The 18481-nt window shown below is 53.3% G+C and overlaps 1 protein-coding gene across 8 annotated transcripts in view; it reads left to right on the top strand.

The window, feature by feature from the left end:
* The window catches only part of RFX1 (regulatory factor X1), a 35992-nt gene that overhangs the window by 13835 nt on the left and 3676 nt on the right, over window positions 1–18481 (top strand). For 5 of the 8 annotated variants that reach the window (XM_066272029.1, XM_066272028.1, XM_066272032.1 and 2 more), the window contains 14 exons: window positions 4139–4248; window positions 4468–4551; window positions 5213–5320; window positions 6317–6433; window positions 7515–7610; window positions 7982–8356; window positions 9113–9207; window positions 13622–13991; window positions 16240–16421; window positions 17060–17179; window positions 17274–17389; window positions 17607–17725; window positions 17807–17916; window positions 18314–18465. In XM_066272029.1, coding sequence (XP_066128126.1) covers window positions 4139–4248; window positions 4468–4551; window positions 5213–5320; window positions 6317–6433; window positions 7515–7610; window positions 7982–8356; window positions 9113–9207; window positions 13622–13991; window positions 16240–16421; window positions 17060–17179; window positions 17274–17389; window positions 17607–17725; window positions 17807–17916; window positions 18314–18465 — 2154 coding nt within the window. The remainder of the gene's footprint in view (window positions 1–4138; window positions 4249–4467; window positions 4552–5212; window positions 5321–6316; window positions 6434–7514; window positions 7611–7981; window positions 8357–9112; window positions 9208–13621; window positions 13992–16239; window positions 16422–17059; window positions 17180–17273; window positions 17390–17606; window positions 17726–17806; window positions 17917–18313; window positions 18466–18481) is intronic. The other 3 variants (XM_066272030.1, XM_066272033.1, XM_066272035.1) reach the window with 3 other exon arrangements.

Raw genomic sequence — 18481 nt, 5'->3', positions numbered from 1 at the left:
TGAGCTTTGCTCAAACCAGATAAGCCCGCGCTCAAGCTGGCGACCTCGGGGTCTCAAACCTGAGTCCTCCGCATCCCAGTTCGATACTCTATCCACTGCGCCACCGCCTGGTCAGGCTTTATTTTTCTTCTTAACAATCATCACCACCTGAAATAATGATGATGATGATGTCTATCTCCATTACCTGTGAGACCAGGTCTCTATCTGCTGAGTCTTTGTGGAATGGCTGATGAACGCTGGCCTGACCCCCAATATAGCCTTCACAACCAGTCAGCCCCTGGGCCACTCAGAGCTGGCAGGAGGCCTTGCCTAGCACAAATGGAGGGCTTTGCTTAGCTCCAGGGCATTGATTGGCCCTGGACCTCCTAGATATCATTGGCTTTAGCTGCCTTCTGGTCCAGGGTCTCTAGAGCAAGGGTCTAGAATGCACAGCTCCAAGCCCCAGACCTCCCCAAATGCCAGCCTACCTAGTCTTATCCCCTCCTCTCCTCCAGCTCCTTCTGAAACTCCCCCACGCCCCAGGGAGGATCTGTGCTTAGAGGTCAAGGTTATGTGTGGTCTTTTGCGTCTTAGCAGGATTCTTACTAGCTGTAGGGCCTGGGGAGGTGGCCTTCTCCCTCCACCTACAGTCTTCCCACCATGCTGTAGGGCATTCTGGGCTATTGGCATGACTCTTGGGATCCCTTCTTTGGTGGTGGCTTAATTGTCTATTACAGTGGTCCTGGGAGATTTCTTTTTCCTGCTCCTGGCTCTGGCAGGAGTGAGCCTATCTCTAGAAGGGTGACTGAGCAATGCTTCCTAGATCTGTTTTGAGGAAGGGGAAATTAGCTGGCAGCCTGCAACTGTACTAGCTTCTCTGTTGACCCTTCCCCATCCCCGTGCAGTGATTTCCTAGGTTTCCACCATGACCCTTTCGAACCTAAGAGTGCCTTTGGGCCACATGAACCAGTCCCAAGGTGGGGGCTAGGGAGTATAAATGACACCAGCAAATGCAGCAAGGTGCCTGGGGCTCCTCCAGGGCCAGAAGCAATCTGAGCTGATCAGGGACCCAGGGAATCTCAGGGAGGGGGCAAGAAGAGGCCTGGACCTAGACTGAGAGCCAGGCTGGCAGCTAGCTAAGGCAGCACCAGAAGGCAGGCCATCCAGCTCTGTCCTCGGGGACTCTGTCCTAAAGTGACTTAGAGGTGATGGGAAGGCAGCTCAAATTTCCCTGCTCAGAAACAATCCTCTAGATCCATGAATCCCATCTTCAGAAGCCACCAGACTCTTTGCCAGAAATTCGAGGCAAAAGGAAGGCTCTGTGCTTCCTGGCAGTGACCCCAGGACAGTGAAACCAAGCCTGCCTGTCAGGACTGGAGCTAAGCCGAAGGAGGGACTTGCGTCCAGCCTCTCTTCCCTACTTCTCTCTCACTTGGAGTCCTTGGCAATCCCAAAGACGTGTGCATGAGAGAGGGACATGGAGGGTTGGGGGGGTGTATGGTTTTCCCACAGATGGGGAAACTGAGCTCAGGGCAGATAAGGGATATAGGACCCTGGAGGCGGCAGAGGCCCAGACCCACCCACTCCTCAAGTGCCCCTGACTGAAATCATCCCTGGGAGCAAAGGACTAGTGGGTAGAGGGCCAGACTGTTCCATCTATTGTCCATGGGGAATGGGCCTCCCTCAGCCTCCCCCAAGTAGCTCGTGGCACTTGAGGTGTGAGTAGGTCTTGAAGGGGAAGTTCAGAGCCCAGAGAGGACAAGACACTCATCAGATTGAGGGAAAGGAAATCAACTGTCACTTCCTGACTAGAGACTTGAGACTATGGGGCCCTCCCTGATCTCATGCACTGCATAGAATGGAGATGGGAGGCAGACAGATGCAGATGCTCTCAGACTCCACGTTCCCCACCCACACACACATCTTGTGCAAAACACAGGTAGACAGGGCACACAGGAAGCCCCTCATCCAAGAAATAATCCAGAACCTTACCTTCTCATCTTCCTGCAGCCCAGCCTGCCTTCCTGGCCTGGCAGACATGGGGTCTCAGCCTTGGGGGCTGCCCCAGAGGCAGGAGATAGGCAAGACTGCTTCCCAGGCTTCCCCAATCCAGGCAGATGTCTGATCTTCTGAGGGTCCTGCTCTGGGATCAGCCTTGGCATTTTCATCAGAGCTGCTGGGCCTAGGAGTGTCTGGAGCCAGCCCTCTACTCTTTGCCTACCCTACACCAGGCCAAACCTGCCACAGACCTCCTTGGTTGGGTACCATCCCTTGGGCTGGGTCTGGTCCCTATGCCTCACAGATACCACAGATACCAGGTGTTCCAGGCTCTCACATGACTCAGTTTTCTTCCATAAGGCTGTCTCAGTGAGAGCCTCCTCCCTCACAGCTCAGAGAAGCCTAAGTGAATGCAAAGGAAGATTCTGGCAAAATAGGACTCAGTGCCTTCTGGAACTGGCTGCAGAGACAGCTGGCTGAGTAGGCCTGGGGCTGTCCTAATGCCTGTCCCACATGTGGCCAATAGGTGGCTTCTCCCAATACCTCCTCCCACATCTGGCCACTATTCCCCATGACCTAACACACATTCATATGCTCTGTCCAGACTTGGCCCCTGAGGGCCTTGTATCTACCTGGGACAGCCCTTGCTCTAGCTAGGCCTTTCTCCTGGTATTCCCACATAGCTGAGCCCCAGATCCTTGCTTTGGAGGCCGTACCCCCCTCTGTGATGCGCTGGACCTTGTATTATCCTCATAGGTCCCTATACCCATATGCCCAGTCTGCACACCACTGCCCTTGAGGCCTCAGCTCATGTGTGACCTGTGGGCCTGGGTTCCATGCAGTGTGAAGTTCATGTGGGCCTAGACATGGGCATGTATCCTGGCCTCCCTGGTCCCAGCTAGGTGACTTTGGGCAAGTCATTTCCTTTCTTTTCATCTCTGTAGCCTAATCTGAAACCCAGGGTAATAAAAGTTCTTTCCATCTCCAGCTGCCCAGGAAGACTCTAGTATAGCTCCTGGGGCACCAGAAGCTCTATAGTTATTCCTAGTCCTCCTTGCCTACGGCTGTCCAATTTTGCCAGGCGACCCAGGAAGTAGGGCTGGGATGCTGGCTCCTTGTGGCAGCACATTAGAGGAAGGGCAGGCACATATGTACCGCAGCCCCACCCCAGCCTCTGAAACTCTTAGGAGCAAATCAGACCACATAGAGGGCAAGATGAATGGCTTCCTGGCTGGCGTAAGGGTCTCCCAGCCAGCATCTCTCAGGGAAACTCACCCCCCGCAACATACCCATTGCCCCCCAGCTCTTGTTAACCACTCAGTGAGATGTGCATGAAACTACCAGTGCCTGCCTGATAGCATCTCTGGGTTACCAACTCCCTCCTGATCCCAAAGTGCAGTCAAGGCCCTGTTTGGCCACGCCTACTGGGAGGGGAGTGTTTATTCCAAGAGGGCAGCTGGGAGCTCTACATCCACTGGGGGGATTAGCTCTCCAAGGTTGCAGGTATAAACCCGCCTGCCCCTGTGCCCTGCTGTTCCCGAAGAGGTGGGCCAGAAGCGAGGAACACAGGGCAGGCTCTCTTGAACACAGAAAGTGGGGGGACAGACGACAAGGTGGGCACCATGTTCCGTGATTGCCTCTTCTCGGCTGCGCTTCGGCGTGAGTACCAGCCTGCCCCAACCCCACTGAGTACAGAAAGACTGGGAGAGTAGAGAGGGAGGGGGCACTCGGCCACTGGCCATCAAGGCCTTCTGTGGCCACTCCTCTAACCAGCTGCAATTCCTGGGAAGCCAGGGGTCATCTCAGGAAAAGTAGCTCCAAGGCTATCAAAGTGGGAAGCCAGTCACTGCCTGTCTACAAGTCCTGTCTGTTGGGAAAGGGGTGTTCAGACATCTGGGCCTCTGTTGCATCATGGCTTTCTAGTCACCCCTTCCAGTCTGGTTTTGGGATGAGGCGGGTGGGTGGTGGTGAGGCTGCTTCTAGATAGATACTAAGGGTGCTCCTGGCTTCCACCGCAATGGGCAAGCCTGGCCAAGCAGCATGCAGGACTCTTGCAGAGGCCTGGCCCTGTGAGGGGTCTGCTTCAGACTCCATCATCCCATCTAGATGAGCTCAGGGTGGGGGCAGAGGCAGAACTGACCCTCTTGACTCCTCCTCCCAGAAGGTGCCATGCGGGCCAGTGAGACTGTGTCGGAGGCCAGCCCGGGCTCCACTGCCAGCCAGACTGGAGTCCCTACTCAGGTGGTCCAGCAGGTGCAAGGCACACAGCAGGTAGGATAAACCCCTCCCCTAGGATGCATGGGGAGGGCATGTGAGGGGGGCAGGGGCTGTGGCCGAGAGTACCTGGCTTTCCATCCCTGACCCACTGCCAGAGCCATCTGCTTACCTGTCCTTATCAAGATGTTTCACTTCAACACCTTCTCCACCCACCTGGACTGGGTCTCCTGGGGAAGTCAGCATGGCTGAGGGTCTTCTTTCTTGCCCCCATAGCGGCTGCTGGTCCAGACAAGTGTGCAGGCCAAGCCAGGCCACATGTCACCTCTCCAGCTCACTAACATTTCTGTGCCCCAGCAGGTAAGTCTGTCACACCTGGCCCTGGCCCACACAGCCTCCCCAGAGTGTAGAACCCTTCCCTGATAGCCTTCAGGGATCTTCCCACCAGCATCCAAGACTTGAACCCATCCAGGAGCCATCGCACCCACTGCCTCCAGTGGGTGAGACTGTCAGTCAGGGCTCATCAGGGAAGGAGGTGGCATGCATTACCCTAACAGAAAGAACTAAGGGTTGACAGTAAGGAAGGTGACTTGCAGGTCCAGCCTGATTTCCCCAAGCAGAGAACCCAAGGCCTATTCAGTACCAACAATTTGTTGCCAACAAAGGGACTGCAAGTGCTCAGTGCTCTGTTCCCTGAAAGGCTACAGGTGGCGTGCCGGCCTCAGCACAGACCAGGACAGTCCTGTCAGGTTCAAGAGTGAGGCTCCTTGGACACAAACCCTGGCTCTGCTGCTTACAGGCTCCAGGACCTCAGGCAAGCACATTTGCTTTACTGAGCCTCACTGTCAACCTCTGTGAAGTGGGGAGGACTGTGCTACATCAAGGCTGTCTAGGTCATTCCATGAGCTAAGTGTGCAGGACTAGGATGTTGGCTTGGCTCAGCATAGATGCTTGTTAATGTTTGTTAAAACTATACAGCCTGTCATCAGTGAACTGTGGTCCTTTTTCCTCCCTGCTCCAGGCTCTTCCCACGCAGCGGCTAGTAGTGCAGAGCACAGCCCAGGGTGTTAAGACAGGCCAGGTCTCCCTGACGGTGCACAGCACCCAGCAGGTGCACTCGCCCCCTGAGGTAGGTGGTGACTTTTTCAGCGACCCTCCTCGTTCCACTCTCCCCAGGTTATACCCCCATAGTATACTTGGAGCTCTGTGCCCCGCCCCCAGACCACTTGCTCCTCTGGAATCTTTTAGCCCTCCCCACTCCCAGCCCTGATATCCTCTTTGACCCCAGGCAGAGTGACTTGGCTGCCCAATTACTGGTCTTGCCACCTTCAGGAGAAGGAGGTGGCTTCCCCCCACCCCAGGTTGAAATGGGCCTCTCAGAGCCAGCCCAGTACCAGGAGGCAAAGTGGGCCCTTCTTCCCTCTGCAGGGTGGGTAAAGGCTCTTCCTCAGACCACAGGGTGGAATCTGGGGACCCTCAAATACCTTTAAGAGTGCTGGAGGCAGGCAGGCCATGGGTTGTGGGAGCATGGGTGTCTGTATTAGGAGCTCAGAGTCAGACCCTCCAGCTCAGCTATTTACTTGGGGAGGGGGGGGGCGATTCTGGGCTGGCCCTCAGAGCCTTCTGTGATGAGTTTCCTACATATTAAATAGCCAGTGATACTAGGGTGGCCCAGAGCTCACAGGGGCTCTGTAGCCAGCTTGCCTGAGCACAGTGCCTGGTGCTATCACTCATAGCTGTGTGGCTCTAGGGCAGGTCCATTTCATCTGTGCCTCAGCACATCTGGAAATTAGGTATTCCTTCACCTATCTTTCCTCATCTCAGGCCTATAGCCCCTCTAGTTACAGAGGCAGCAGATGGCCCCTGAGCTGAGGCTGGAATCCAGCTCTCCTCACTGGGGAAGATGGGTCTGCTTATCAATACCTCTGAGCTGAACCTCCAGTCTTGACCAGTGGTGACCGGGCCTTGCAGCTGGGACTAGGCATTTAGATGCACATAATGCTGTGATTACCAGCTCCCATTGGCTGCTGCCTTCCCCAACAGTTCTTGGGGACAGCACTCCTAAGAAGGGTTTTGTTAGGGCCCAGGTGCCCCAGGCAACACTCCGTGTCTTCTTTCCTTGTAGCCATCAGCAGTGCAGGCCAACAGCTCCTCCAGCAAGACGGCTGGGGCCCCCACGGGCACGGTGCCACAGCAGCTACAGGTCCACAGCGTCCAGCAGAGTGTCCCTGTCACCCAAGAGGTGCCAGGCCAAGGCGGGCGGCAGCTGGGGCAAGGGGTCCTGCCTGGGCGGCCTTTGCAGCCTCCTAGGGCTGTGAGAGCTGGGCAGATGGGAGGTCCTACCACCTGGACCTTTGGCAAGTGCTTCTGCCTCTCTCCAGACCCAGCATCCTCATCTAAATAATGGCTTCTGTCCTGGGGCCTGGGGTCAGTGTGGTTGGAGCTGCTGTGAGGATGAAATGTGGTCTTGTGGAGGCACCTAACACTAAACAGGTGCTGGAAACAGCTTTGAGAAACAACTTTGGCTTCTTTAGACCCATTTTCCTGGAGGAGCCCCAGGGCCAAGTCCTGGCTCAACCCTAAGGGATTCAGGGAAAGGCCCTGGCCTCCAAACCGATTCCCAGCATTCTGGAGGAAATGGTGCTCTGAGCCACCAGCCATGGCAGTCAGAGCAGGTTAGGTGAGGTGCAAGACTTGTCTGCCATCTGGTTGTTGTTACCACTGAAACTGGTGCATTCCCATCCCCTTAGAAAACCAGATCAAAGCCGTAGGTCCTCTCCCCAGAGGGGAGAAGAACCATACCCCAAAGGATTCACAAATATTCTGCCTGGAATCACAGCCCCTCTGAACCTCAAGACCTGGGTTTGAGTCTGTGCTCCCCACCCAATAATCTCCTCCCCCCCAGTCTCTGTCCCTCACTGTGCCCTAAAGGTGATATCTGAATCCCTGCCATAGCATGAAAGTGAGGACTGGGAATCTTGGACAAGGGAGTGTGGGATAAACCTGCAGGGAGTGGAGGTGGAGAGCAGGGAACTCCCTCAGTCAGTGCCCAGTTGAACTCAGCCCTGTCACTTCCCGTCAGCCTTGTCTTGCTGAGTCTGGGTTCCACACCTGTAACTGAGCGCCCACAGTTAATGTGGTAATGAACCTGGGAGGCACTAGTGCAGGGCCAACTGCGAAAAGCTGGAGAAGGTGGCCTTTTCCTTACCAGGCTGCTTCTAGGCTTACATGAGTGCATGAAGGAAGGGGGTGGGTGCTTACGGATGGATCTGCCGCCATCACTGCCATGAGTCCCATGGTCTGACTCCTTTTTTCCTCCCTAGAGGTCCGTAGTCCAGGCCACTCCACAGGCACCCAAAGCTAGCCCGGTGCAGCCACTAACGGTGCAGGGGCTCCAGCCAGTCCATGTGGCTCAAGAGGTATGTATCTCCCCCACCTACCTCTAGGCAAACTGGGACTAGGCTCAGCCCAACTGGGGAGGGGTGCAGGCCCCTTAGGCCGCAGGGAGGGAATGGAGCCACCCCTGGATCTTCAAGGGCTCAGCCCCACACTGGGCTGTACCTCTGGCTGTGGGCTACCAACTCGTCCTGGAACCTCTTCTTCCCTGGCACCTGGCATTTCAGGGCCTGGGTTTTGCTGAGAGAGATCTGGAGTCTCATTTCCTTGAGACATGAAGCAAGAAACTTCTGATCGGGTAGCTGCATGAGCTTAGCAGCCCGGTGGGCAGTGGAGGCCTGGAGCCCTGCTCACGGCAGCCCCTTATTCTGCAGTGTCTCTGTTTGTCCTCCAGAGCTCAGGCAGTCAGTTTCCCGCTAGGAAGGCAGAGCAGCAAGAGCCCTGGCCCACGCCGCCGCCGCCGGAGCCGCCACCCCGGCCACCCACGCTCGGGCCTGGGCTGGGCACGCTGGCCCTGGAGCCACCGTCGCTCCAGCCAGCATGCAGCGGCGAGGCCCAGCAGCTAGGCAGCCCCGAGCTGCCGCAGCCCTATTACGAGCAGTGGGTGGAGCTTGTGGGCGTGCTGCCCCCACACCTGCTTCTGCCGCAGCAGAAAGTGGTCCTCGAGCCACTGCCCGGGCTCCCGGCCCGAGCCAGCCCCGACCAGAGGGTCAGGATCCAGAGAATCCCCCAGGTGCTAGTGTTCGGCACGGCTGCCACGGCCCTCAAAGTAGGTGGCCGACACACTGGCTGGGAACAAGGGGCGGGCGGGGGCGGGATCTGCCGGCCCTGGCCCCGGCCCGCGCCCGGCCCCATAGTCCCTGGCCCTCCCTACTTCCGCCCATACAGTCGGGGTATTCACTTTTGACCCCCCCCCCCCCGCCCGAAAGGGAGTTCCAGGCCCCAGGCTCCGCCCCTACAAACGAGTTTGGGGGGAAGAGATGGGGAATGCAAGTCCCAACCCTTTAAAGCCCTGTGGGTAGTCTCAGGTTCTGTCCCACAAGATGGGCCCGCCCCCTCAGGCCATGGCTCCGCCCCTAAGCCCTGTGCCTGATCTTCAGGTTCCACCCTAAAGCAGACTCCACCCCTTAAGCTTGTTTGTAGTTCTAGGCTCTGGCTAGGAGTCACTTGTGACAGCCTTGTCCCAGTGCTTTCCTCTGCCCCTGGGATCCACCTTTCACACCCACAGTAGAATCGCATCTGGGCTCCCCTTTGCCCCACCTCAGGCCCCACTCTTGCTGTCCCCAGCCCAAGCAGAGAGTCCTGGCTTCTGACATAGCTCTGCCTGATTCCTGGCCGTGGTAGAGGCTGCAGGCCCTGGGCCTCCGACTCCAGTTTATTGTGTATTCAGAGACACCAGAAGTACTGCCTTCTGGGCTGGGAGCCAGGTGGTGGGAAGAGGCCAGACTGCTGTGAGCCCTTTACAGGCAGAGGTGGAGGAGTTGGCTCACCTCTGACCTTCTGCATGCCCTTCGTCCTGTGACAGGTGCAGCAACTCCAGCAGGTGCCTGTCTCACATGTGTACTCCAGCCAAGTGCAGTATGTGGAGGGCGGCGATGCCAGCTACACGGCCAGTGCCATGTGAGTGGGGGGGCTTGGAGAGGAGATAGCAGTAGTGTCATAGGTCTGCTCAGGATCCCCCTAGGGCTGGAGGGCCCAGTCCCAGCCCCCAGGAAACCAGGCAACCTTCAAGGCCTCAGGTGGTGAGTGTTTTTCAAGGGTAGCCAGCAGCCACCAGGCAAAGGTGAAGCAGAAAGTACCCTTATAGGTTGGGAAAGCGATCCAGCATAGCCTAGATCTTCTTTTTATTTATTTATTTATTTATTTTTAAATTTTTTTATTTTGAGAGAGACAGGAAAGGAGAGAGTAAGGGGAGAGAGAGATGAGAAGCATCAACTTGTAGTTGTGTCACTTTAATTGTTCTTTGACTGCTTCTCATATGTGCCTTGACTGGGGGCTCTAGCCAAGCCAGTGACCTCTTGCTCCAGCCAGCGACCTTGGGCTCACACCAGCGACCTTGGGATCATGTTGATGACACTGCACTCAAGCTGGCAGTCCCACACTCAACCTAGCAGTCTGGTGACCTTGGGGCTTCGAACTGGAGACCTAAGCATCCCAGGTTGACGCTCTATCCACTGTGCCACCACCAGTCAGGCAGTATAGCCTAGGTCTTTAAAGTCAGATGGACCTGGTTTTTAGCCCCCCAACAAAAAAATGTTTAATTAAAAATTTTACTGCCTGACCAGGTGGTGGCACAGTGGATAGAGCATCAGACTGGGACGCAGAGGACCCAGGTTCGAAACCCCTGAAGTTGCTGTCTTGAGCGTGGGCTCATCCGGCTTGAGTGAGGGCTCACCAGCTTGAGCATGGGGTTGCTGACTTGAGCATGGGACCATAGACATGGCTCCATGGTTGCTGGCTTGAGCCCAAAGGTCGCTAGCTTAAAGCCCAAGGTTGCTGGCTTGAGCAAGGGGTCACTTGTTCTGCGGTAGCCCCCTGGTCAAGGCACATAGGAGAAAGCAATCAATGAATAACTAAGGAGCTGCAATGAAGAATTGATGCTTTTCATCTGTCTCCCTTCTTATCTGTCTGTCCCTCTCTCTGTCTTTGTCTCTGTCACACACAAAAAAAATAATTTACAAGATAAATATTTCTAAGTAACAAGGAATGTTAAACAGTGAAAAAGAATTACCTTTACTCCTTACCCCCCATCCTACCCAAAGCAGGATGTTTCCTCCCAGAGATTCTCTGAAAATAGAAACTATGCTGTTTCTTTGTTCAGAAACAGTGGCAGTATGTTCTGTCCCTATTTCTTCCCCCAATTGTGGATCTCAAATCTCGTCCCCTGTTTGCTCATGTGGATCCTGGTTACCTTCTTTCAACACTATATAATACTCCACATGTGCAGATGGAACATGTAGCATGAATGACCCAGCTAACACATAGGAGACTTCGCTCCCTGGTAGTGTGCATAGCACAGCATTAACATATGCCACATTAGGCAGGTCCCATGCCCCAGCCTGCTCTAGCCCCAGCTCCAGCTCCTTGCTGGGATCCTCCACATGCCACCTTCCCTCTTCCATCCCATAGTAATAATTAATTCCAGGACTATAGTTATTATTGTTGTTTCAGTGTTTAGAAGCTTTATTTTATTTTATTTGCATTGTCTGATTTTATCCTTATATCTCTGCCACATTTCCATGTGGGCGTGATGCTGGTTGTGGATCAGTTCATAGACCATGCTCAATTTGGTCCCTGGGACATGATTCTCTAGCTACCCCAGGTATAGCACCAGCACTTGAGTCATGGTCCATGGCATCCAGCTATCTTACAGTTCTATTGATTTATTTCTCATGCTGCCAGTCCCCTAGCTATGCTTTTAACCAGTGCTGGCAGAGACATCAGAGGGGCACTGCAGAGAGGAGAGGGGCGCTAAGCACCACTAGGATGTTAGAATCAGAGCTGAGCCATGAGCTCAGGCTGAGAGTCCCAGGGTGGATCCTTCTGCTTCCCTTGATAGCATCTGTCCCTTTCTTCTATTTGAATTCTCCCCACTGTGATTATATTATGTGTGATACCTCGTGATCCATTGTTACCATCAGGTTTTTTCTACCATGTGAAGTTCTTAGGGCACTGTATCTTGTCTCTCTTCTTCACAGTGGATCATTACTGGGTTTCCAGCCCTTGGCCAGCCTGGATCCCTGCCATGGAGAACACCACAGCCCCTGTGCCTTCATCCGTGGCCCTGTCCAGGCTGATTACACATTCATTCAATCAGTCATTCATTCAGCAAATAGCTACCAGAGTGACAATTTTTTGGAGCAAGTGTTACATGTGGGACACTGGGCTGGTCCTAGTTATGGTCCCTGCCACTGGAAGGGGTGGGCACTTTTTGGTGCTGGCTCAGGTCATGCATTCTCGGTGTCACTCATGTGGTAGATGTGGACCTGGGCATAATAATCAAGATGTGCATCCAGGTGTCTGATGGCAGGGCCCCTCACCTCCAGTAGTCACACCTCTCACCACTCTCCACCCACCAACTCCCTTTCCTGGCTGCCCCTAGGGGAACCTTCTGAGCCAGGCCATCGCATCCTGGCCTTGCTAGTTTTCTGGATTTGTAAAATTTAATATTATTATTATTTTTTTACTTTGTCTATTTTTTTTTCTTTACAGGGACAGAGAGAGAGAGAGTCAGAGAGAGGGATAGATAGGGACAGACAGGAAGAGAGAGAGATGAGAAGCATCAATCATCAGTTTTTCGTTGCGACACCTTAGTTGTTCATTGATTGCTTTCTCATATGTGCCTTGACCGTGGGCCTTCAGGAGACTGAGTAACCCCTTGCTCGATCCAGCGACCTTGGGTACAAGCTGGTATGCATTTTTTTTTTTTTTTTTTTGCTCAAGCCAGATGAGCCCGCGCTCAAACTGGCAACCTCGGGGTATTGAACCTGGGTCCTCGGCATCCCAGTCCAACGCTCTATCCATTGTGCCACCGCCTGGTCAGGCAATTTAATGTTATTTTTTTAATGTTATTTTTAATCACTAATACATTGAGAGGACTCAAAAATCGAAACTATGTTCAATGATGTCTGGTGAGGCAGCAAGAGGTGCCCCCGCCCATCCCTTCTTTGCCGCTATGGTTAGCAGACAGATGACAGTCGTAGATACAAAATTCAGCTTGGTCTCCCCTCTTACCATCTGTACCCTTTCCTCCTCTTTTATCCCAATGGAATGTTCTGGAACTTGTTTTTTGGCAGGATCACAAGACCATCTTCTTTCTCCTTCCTCATCTCATCCCTGTGTAGGATTCTGTCACCTTTGCTTTACTAAAGAGGAACCTGCAGTCATTTTTATTCCACTTCAATTTGTAGCCTTGAGCCGGCATCATCTGAAGGAGGTCCTGGAATAGCTGGAGGAGAACTCTCCAGGACAGATAGGTGCTAGAGCCAAAGGAAACACATGTGCACTGAGGGTAGCCACTGTATCTAGTAGAGGCTCCATTTGTTTAGTACCCCCTTCTCACCTTATTCCCCTCTGGGCCAGGGACCACCTTCTGCAGTGCCCTCAATTTACCTTTACTCTCAGCTTCTCTTCCGGCTCCCCAGCGAGGACGTTACCTCCCCCAGGCAGGGCCTTTCCTTTCTCATCATGCCCAGTATGGGTCCGCAGTGCCGGGAATAGTGCCCAGCATACAGTAAGCATTCAATAATTTTTTTTTAAAGGAGGGCGGCCACTTCCATGTTGGTAGGTGTTGGGTTATTTTTTCTTCTTTTATTGATTTTAGAGAGAGAGAGAGAGAGAGGAAGGGAGAAAGAAACATCAACTTGTTCCGCTTATTTATGTATTCATTAGTTGGTTATTTTTGTGCTTTTATTATTTATTTATTTGTTTATTTATTTATTTATTTGTGACAGAGACAGAGAGAGGGACAGGGACAGGCAGGCAGGAATGAAGAGAGATGAGAAGCATCAATTCTTTGCTGCAGCTCCTTTAGTTGTTCAGTGATTGCTTTCTCATATGTGCCTTGACCAGGGGGCTACAGCAGAGCTTTATTTATTGATTTTAGAGAGAGAAAAAGAGAGAGTGAAGGTGGTGGGAGGTTGGGGGGGTGGAAGAGTGGGAGCTTCTCATGTGTGCCTTGACCACGCAAGCGTGGGGTTTTTAACTGGTGACCTCAGCCAGTTCAAAGGTCGCTTTACCCACTGCGCCACCACAGGTCAGTTGTTGTTTTTCTGGTTGAGTGAAGTGTTTGACCTGTTGCAAGTTACCTAGCTCTTCTGTCTCAGCTTCCTCATGTGAGCTTGGGACTCTCGTGTCAGGGGGCTGCTTTGAGGATTCAATGAAAGATTGCCCATCAAACACTTGGGGTGGTGCCTAGTCAGACACTCAGGCTGTGGCTTCCATCCTGGGAGCCTATCCCTATAGAAACCCCTTCCTTCATGCTCTCATTGCTCAGCTCTTGCTCCTGATTCCCTTCCTTTTGCTTCTTTCTCAGCCGTTCCAGCACCTACCCCTACACTGAGACACCACTGTACACGCAGACAGCAGGCACCAGCTACTACGAGGCTGCGGGCACAACCGCCCAGGTCAGCTCACCTGCCACCTCCCAGGCAGTGGCCAGCAGTGGCTCGGTGCCCATGTATGTGTCTGGCAGTCAGGTGGTCGCCAGCCCCACCAGCAGCGGGGGCGGGGCCAGCAATGGCAGCAATGGCGGCAGTGGTGGCAGTGGAAGCGGTGGTGGGGGCAGTGGTGGCGGCAGCAGTGGCGGTAGCAGCGGAGCAGGCACCTACGTGATCCAAGGCGGCTACATGCTGGGCAGTGCCAGTCAGTCCTACTCCCACACCACCCGTGCCTCACCAGCCACTGTAAGTACCAACCCTGGACCCCAAGGAGGAAGGTGGTGGAGACCCCTGGACAGAGGTGGTGGGCGGTAGCGGTACACCATCTTTAGGAGCTTAGGTAGGCTGTCACGAGTGCTCAGATGAAGATGGCCTGAGAGTGAATCCTCACTCTGTGGCCTCAGACAAGTTACTCAGTCTCTCTGGGCCTCAGGTAATAGGTATGAAGTTCTTGGAGCAGTACCCCAGGAAGGGTCATCTACTCTGATTATAATTAATAATAGAAGATAATCAGTGAGGAAAGGGGAGGTAGGCACTAACATGAGAGGAGCTGCCCTCAGCAAGGTTCTTTGTTCATCTGGAAGGCATTGAGATAACCTCCCTCTACCCAGAGGAGGCTGCATGCAGTCACTCGGGCAGCCTGGATTCCAACCCCAAATGGGTTCCCCATCAGCTCTGTGACTATGGCTGTGTCAGGGCCTAGTAGTCATGGTGTGGTTCCTATCCTCTCATAGAGTGGGGTCTGGAGCAATGATTTCCATACTTTTTTAACTTCTGTCCTCTGACATGGTAACCCATTGCAGACCACATAACTGAGATGGACACTTTCCCATGCAGCCTAGCTTCTAGTCTAGTTTTTTTAGGTGAGAGGAGGGGAGATAATGAGGCAGACTCTCCCACATGCACCCCAACTGAGATCCACCTGGCAATCTCATCAAGGGCCGATGCTTATATACCAAGCTATTTTTAGTGACAGTGTGCTCCAACAGAGCTATCTTCAGTTCTTGAGGCCACACTTGAACCAATGGAGCCACGGGCTATAGCAGGAGAAGGGAGAGGATGGGGAGCAGATAGTTGCTTTTCCTGTGTGCTTTGACCAGTAATCAAACCCAGAACATCCATATGCCAGGCTGATGCTCTATCCACTGAGACACTGGCCAGGGCCCTAGTCCAGTTTTTCTTAATGCTGTGTGACCCACTGATTTCATGATCCTCTAGTGGGTCCTCACCCGCAGTTTGCAACCATGCTGTGCTAGAACAGTGCAGTTCAATGGAACGTTCTCTGGTGATATAAATAAATGTTCTCTGTGATGCTCCATATGGGAGGCCTCTGGCCACATATGGCTATCAAGTGGTTGAAATTTAATGGGGATCACCAAGGAACTGAGTTGTGTTCATTTTTTTAAAAACTATTTTGGTATAATTTAGAAATCCCTATGGGCACTTTCCCCTGATTACCCTGCTACATTTGACATAACTGTAGTAGGCAGCTAACATTGGTATAGTGTGGATGTCTGCTTCTGTGTGTAGATGTGGGAAACCACCACCACAGTCAAGATGCAGAACTGTTCCAGCGCCCAAAGGTCTCCCTCCTCCTAACCCTTCTTCATCACCCTGCCCTCCTCCCTCCCAACGTTCCTAATCCCCCACAACCATGAATCTGTTCCCCATTTCTGTAATGTTATTTTGACAATGTTCTATGAATGGAATCATACTCCCTGTGACCTTTGACATTGGCTTTTTCCACTCAACATAAATAAGTTTGTATTTAAATAGCTGTATGTGGCTGATAGTGACAATATTGTACAGTACAATTCTAGAAAGTTCCATGGAATTTAATTCCCATGGGTCATTGTGATATGTTGTCAGGGTCACAATTGGAAATAGGTACAGAGAGCACTTAGCAATGAGTACTGCATTCCCTCCTTATCCTCTGGGGATACGTTCCAAGTCTTTCGGTGGATTCCTAAAACCACAGATTGTACTGAACCCTATAATGTTTTTTCATTTATATACATATTTATGATACAGTTTTATTTATAAATTAGGTACAGTCAGAGATTGACAACAATATATAATAAAATCGGAAAATTATAGCAATAAAAGTTATGTAAATGTGGTCTTTCTCTCAAAATATCTTATACTGTATTTACCCTTCTTGTGGTGATGAGAGATGATGATACAATACCTACATGATGAGATGAAGTGAAGTGAATGACAGGAATTGTAACATAGTGTCAGGCTACTACTGACCTGACGATATGTCAGATGGCAGGAGACTTCTCTGCTTCAGTGATCCTGGGTCATCAAGCCATGACAGTGTCAAAGGTTGGATGTCAGGAGCAGACATTGTTGATAGCTCGGGAAATTGAGTAATTTTTGAACCATGCTTGACCTCGGGTAGCTGAAGCCGCAGGAAGTGAAAGCATGAATAAGGGAGGACTACTGTATTTGAGAAACTGAAGTGATTCTTCCATCTCCATTCCGGCCCCAGGTCCAGTGGCTCCTGGACAACTATGAGACAGCCGAGGGCGTGAGCCTGCCGCGGAGCACCCTCTACTGCCACTACCTGCTGCACTGCCAGGAGCAGAAGCTGGAACCCGTCAACGCTGCCTCCTTTGGCAAGCTCATCCGCTCTGTCTTCATGGGCTTGCGTACCCGCCGTCTGGGCACCAGGTGGGGCCACCTGCCCCTGACAACCACAAGGACCACCCCACTCCAAGTTATCAAGGGTCTCAGTTCCACTTCTTATGCGCTCACTCACTCCCCTCCAGCTCCACTGGCCTCTGTACAGCTTCCCACCCCAGGACCTTTGCACCAGCTGTGTATTCTGCCTGTGTGCTTTTTTCCACCTCTTTACTCAGACATCCCTTGGCCCCCTTAACTAAAACTAGTCTTTCCCCACCTCCTGCATCTCTTTGTGCCTCTATTTCCTCACCTATTCATTGAGCAACCTTCATAGGGTAGGGATGAGGAGCATGGATTTGTATGTGCTTAGAGCTCAGAACAGCATCCAGCATGTTCTTATGGCTAGTAGTCAACAAGTCTTTTGCTGCCCTGTGCCAGGATCAGAAATTGAGGATGCCCCAGACACTGGCCCTGTCTTCACAGAGCTTAGTTGGCATGTGGGGGCCTCTCCTGACACCCACAGCCTCTATGCTTTCTGAGCACAGCACCCCAGCTCTGTGGAATGTGTGTCTCCCCACTGTGGGCTCTGTTTAGCCCCCAAGCAGCAAGGAGGCAGGTGATATGAAGCTCCCAGTGGATGACTAGTGACCTCCCAGCCCAGCCCTCACCCTCCACCTCACTCCCAGGGGCAACTCCAAGTACCACTACTATGGCCTGCGCATCAAGGCCAGCTCACCTCTGCTGCGGCTGATGGAGGACCAACAGCACATGGCCATGCGAGGCCAGCCCTTCTCACAGAAGCAAAGGTAGGAGGGTAGGCTAGACCCTGTACTGATGGGTGGGGAAGGGCATGCTGGCTGACCCCCCACCCAATTGCCCCACCTTCCCCTTTTCCCCCAGGCTCAAGCCCATCCAGAAGATGGAGGGCATGACCAACGGTGTGGCCGTGGGGCCACAGCAGGCCACCGGGCTGTCAGACATCAGCGCCCAGGTCCAGCAGTACCAGCAGTTCCTGGGTGAGAGCCTCCTGGCCTATGATCTAGGGCCTGGGGCAGGGTCTGTGGTCCCCAGATGATTCACTTGCCTTCCCTGAGCCTTATCATCTCCCACTGTACTGGGGGACTCCTGCTCTGTAGAAAAGTGATGACAACTTAATCAGATCCCAGGATGAGGCTCCAAGGGGACAGGTAGGTAGGGGACAAAGGGTGTCATTGTATCCCTTCCTGCCCCCAGATGCCTCGAGGAGCCTCCCTGACTTCTCAGAGCTCGATGTCCAGGGCAAAGTGCTGCCCGAGGGCGTTGGGCCCGGGGACATTAAGGCCTTCCAGGTCCTGTACCGGGAACACTGTGAGGTAGGGCAGCCCAGGGGCGGGCAGGGATGAGGGAGGGCCATGCTGACCCCAATACCCCTGAACATCTGGCTTCCCCAATAGGCCATTGTTGATGTCATGGTGAACCTACAGTTCACTCTGGTGGAGACACTGTGGAAAACCTTCTGGAGGTACAACCTCAGTCAGCCCAGTGAGGCACCACCGCTGGCCGTGTGAGTCCCTGGGGAAGAGCAGTGAAGAATGGAGAAAGGGGGAAGGGAGTGTGTGAGTCAGTACCAGGGCTGGGATGGCTGGACCTCAAACATCATGGAGGAGTGGGAGTGCCTGCCTGGCTCCTGCAGTTGATGGGGTACACATTTTCTTCTGATCCCCACTCCAGAGTGTGGATGTGTATAGGTCTGACACTCAGTGCATGGGATGGTGTGCTCCACTGACTCATTTCCTCCCTGTGATGGGTGGGTGGGTCCCTGGGTGGGTGTCAGTATACAGAATATAATACTCCTTTAACACTGAGGGCACTGGCGCCATTGTCAGCCTGACCTTAAGTGTCAACCAGAGGCAGGGAGCACCTGCCTGACACCAGGGGTGTGTGGGGGGGTGTACCCACAGGCACGACGAGTCTGAGAAGCGGCTACCCAAGGCCAGTCTGGTGCTGCTGTCCAAGTTCGAGCCTGTGCTGCAGTGGACCAAGCACTGTGACAACGTGCTATACCAGGGCCTGGTGGAGATTCTTATCCCTGATGTGCTGCGGCCCATCCCCAGTGAGTGCACTGCTGC

Source organism: Saccopteryx bilineata, chromosome 1 (genome assembly GCF_036850765.1).
Source record: "Saccopteryx bilineata isolate mSacBil1 chromosome 1, mSacBil1_pri_phased_curated, whole genome shotgun sequence".
Lineage (NCBI taxonomy): Eukaryota > Metazoa > Chordata > Mammalia > Chiroptera > Emballonuridae > Saccopteryx > Saccopteryx bilineata.
Note: the sequence above shows the minus strand (reverse complement) of the source record. Positions and strands in the feature narration are given on the sequence as shown.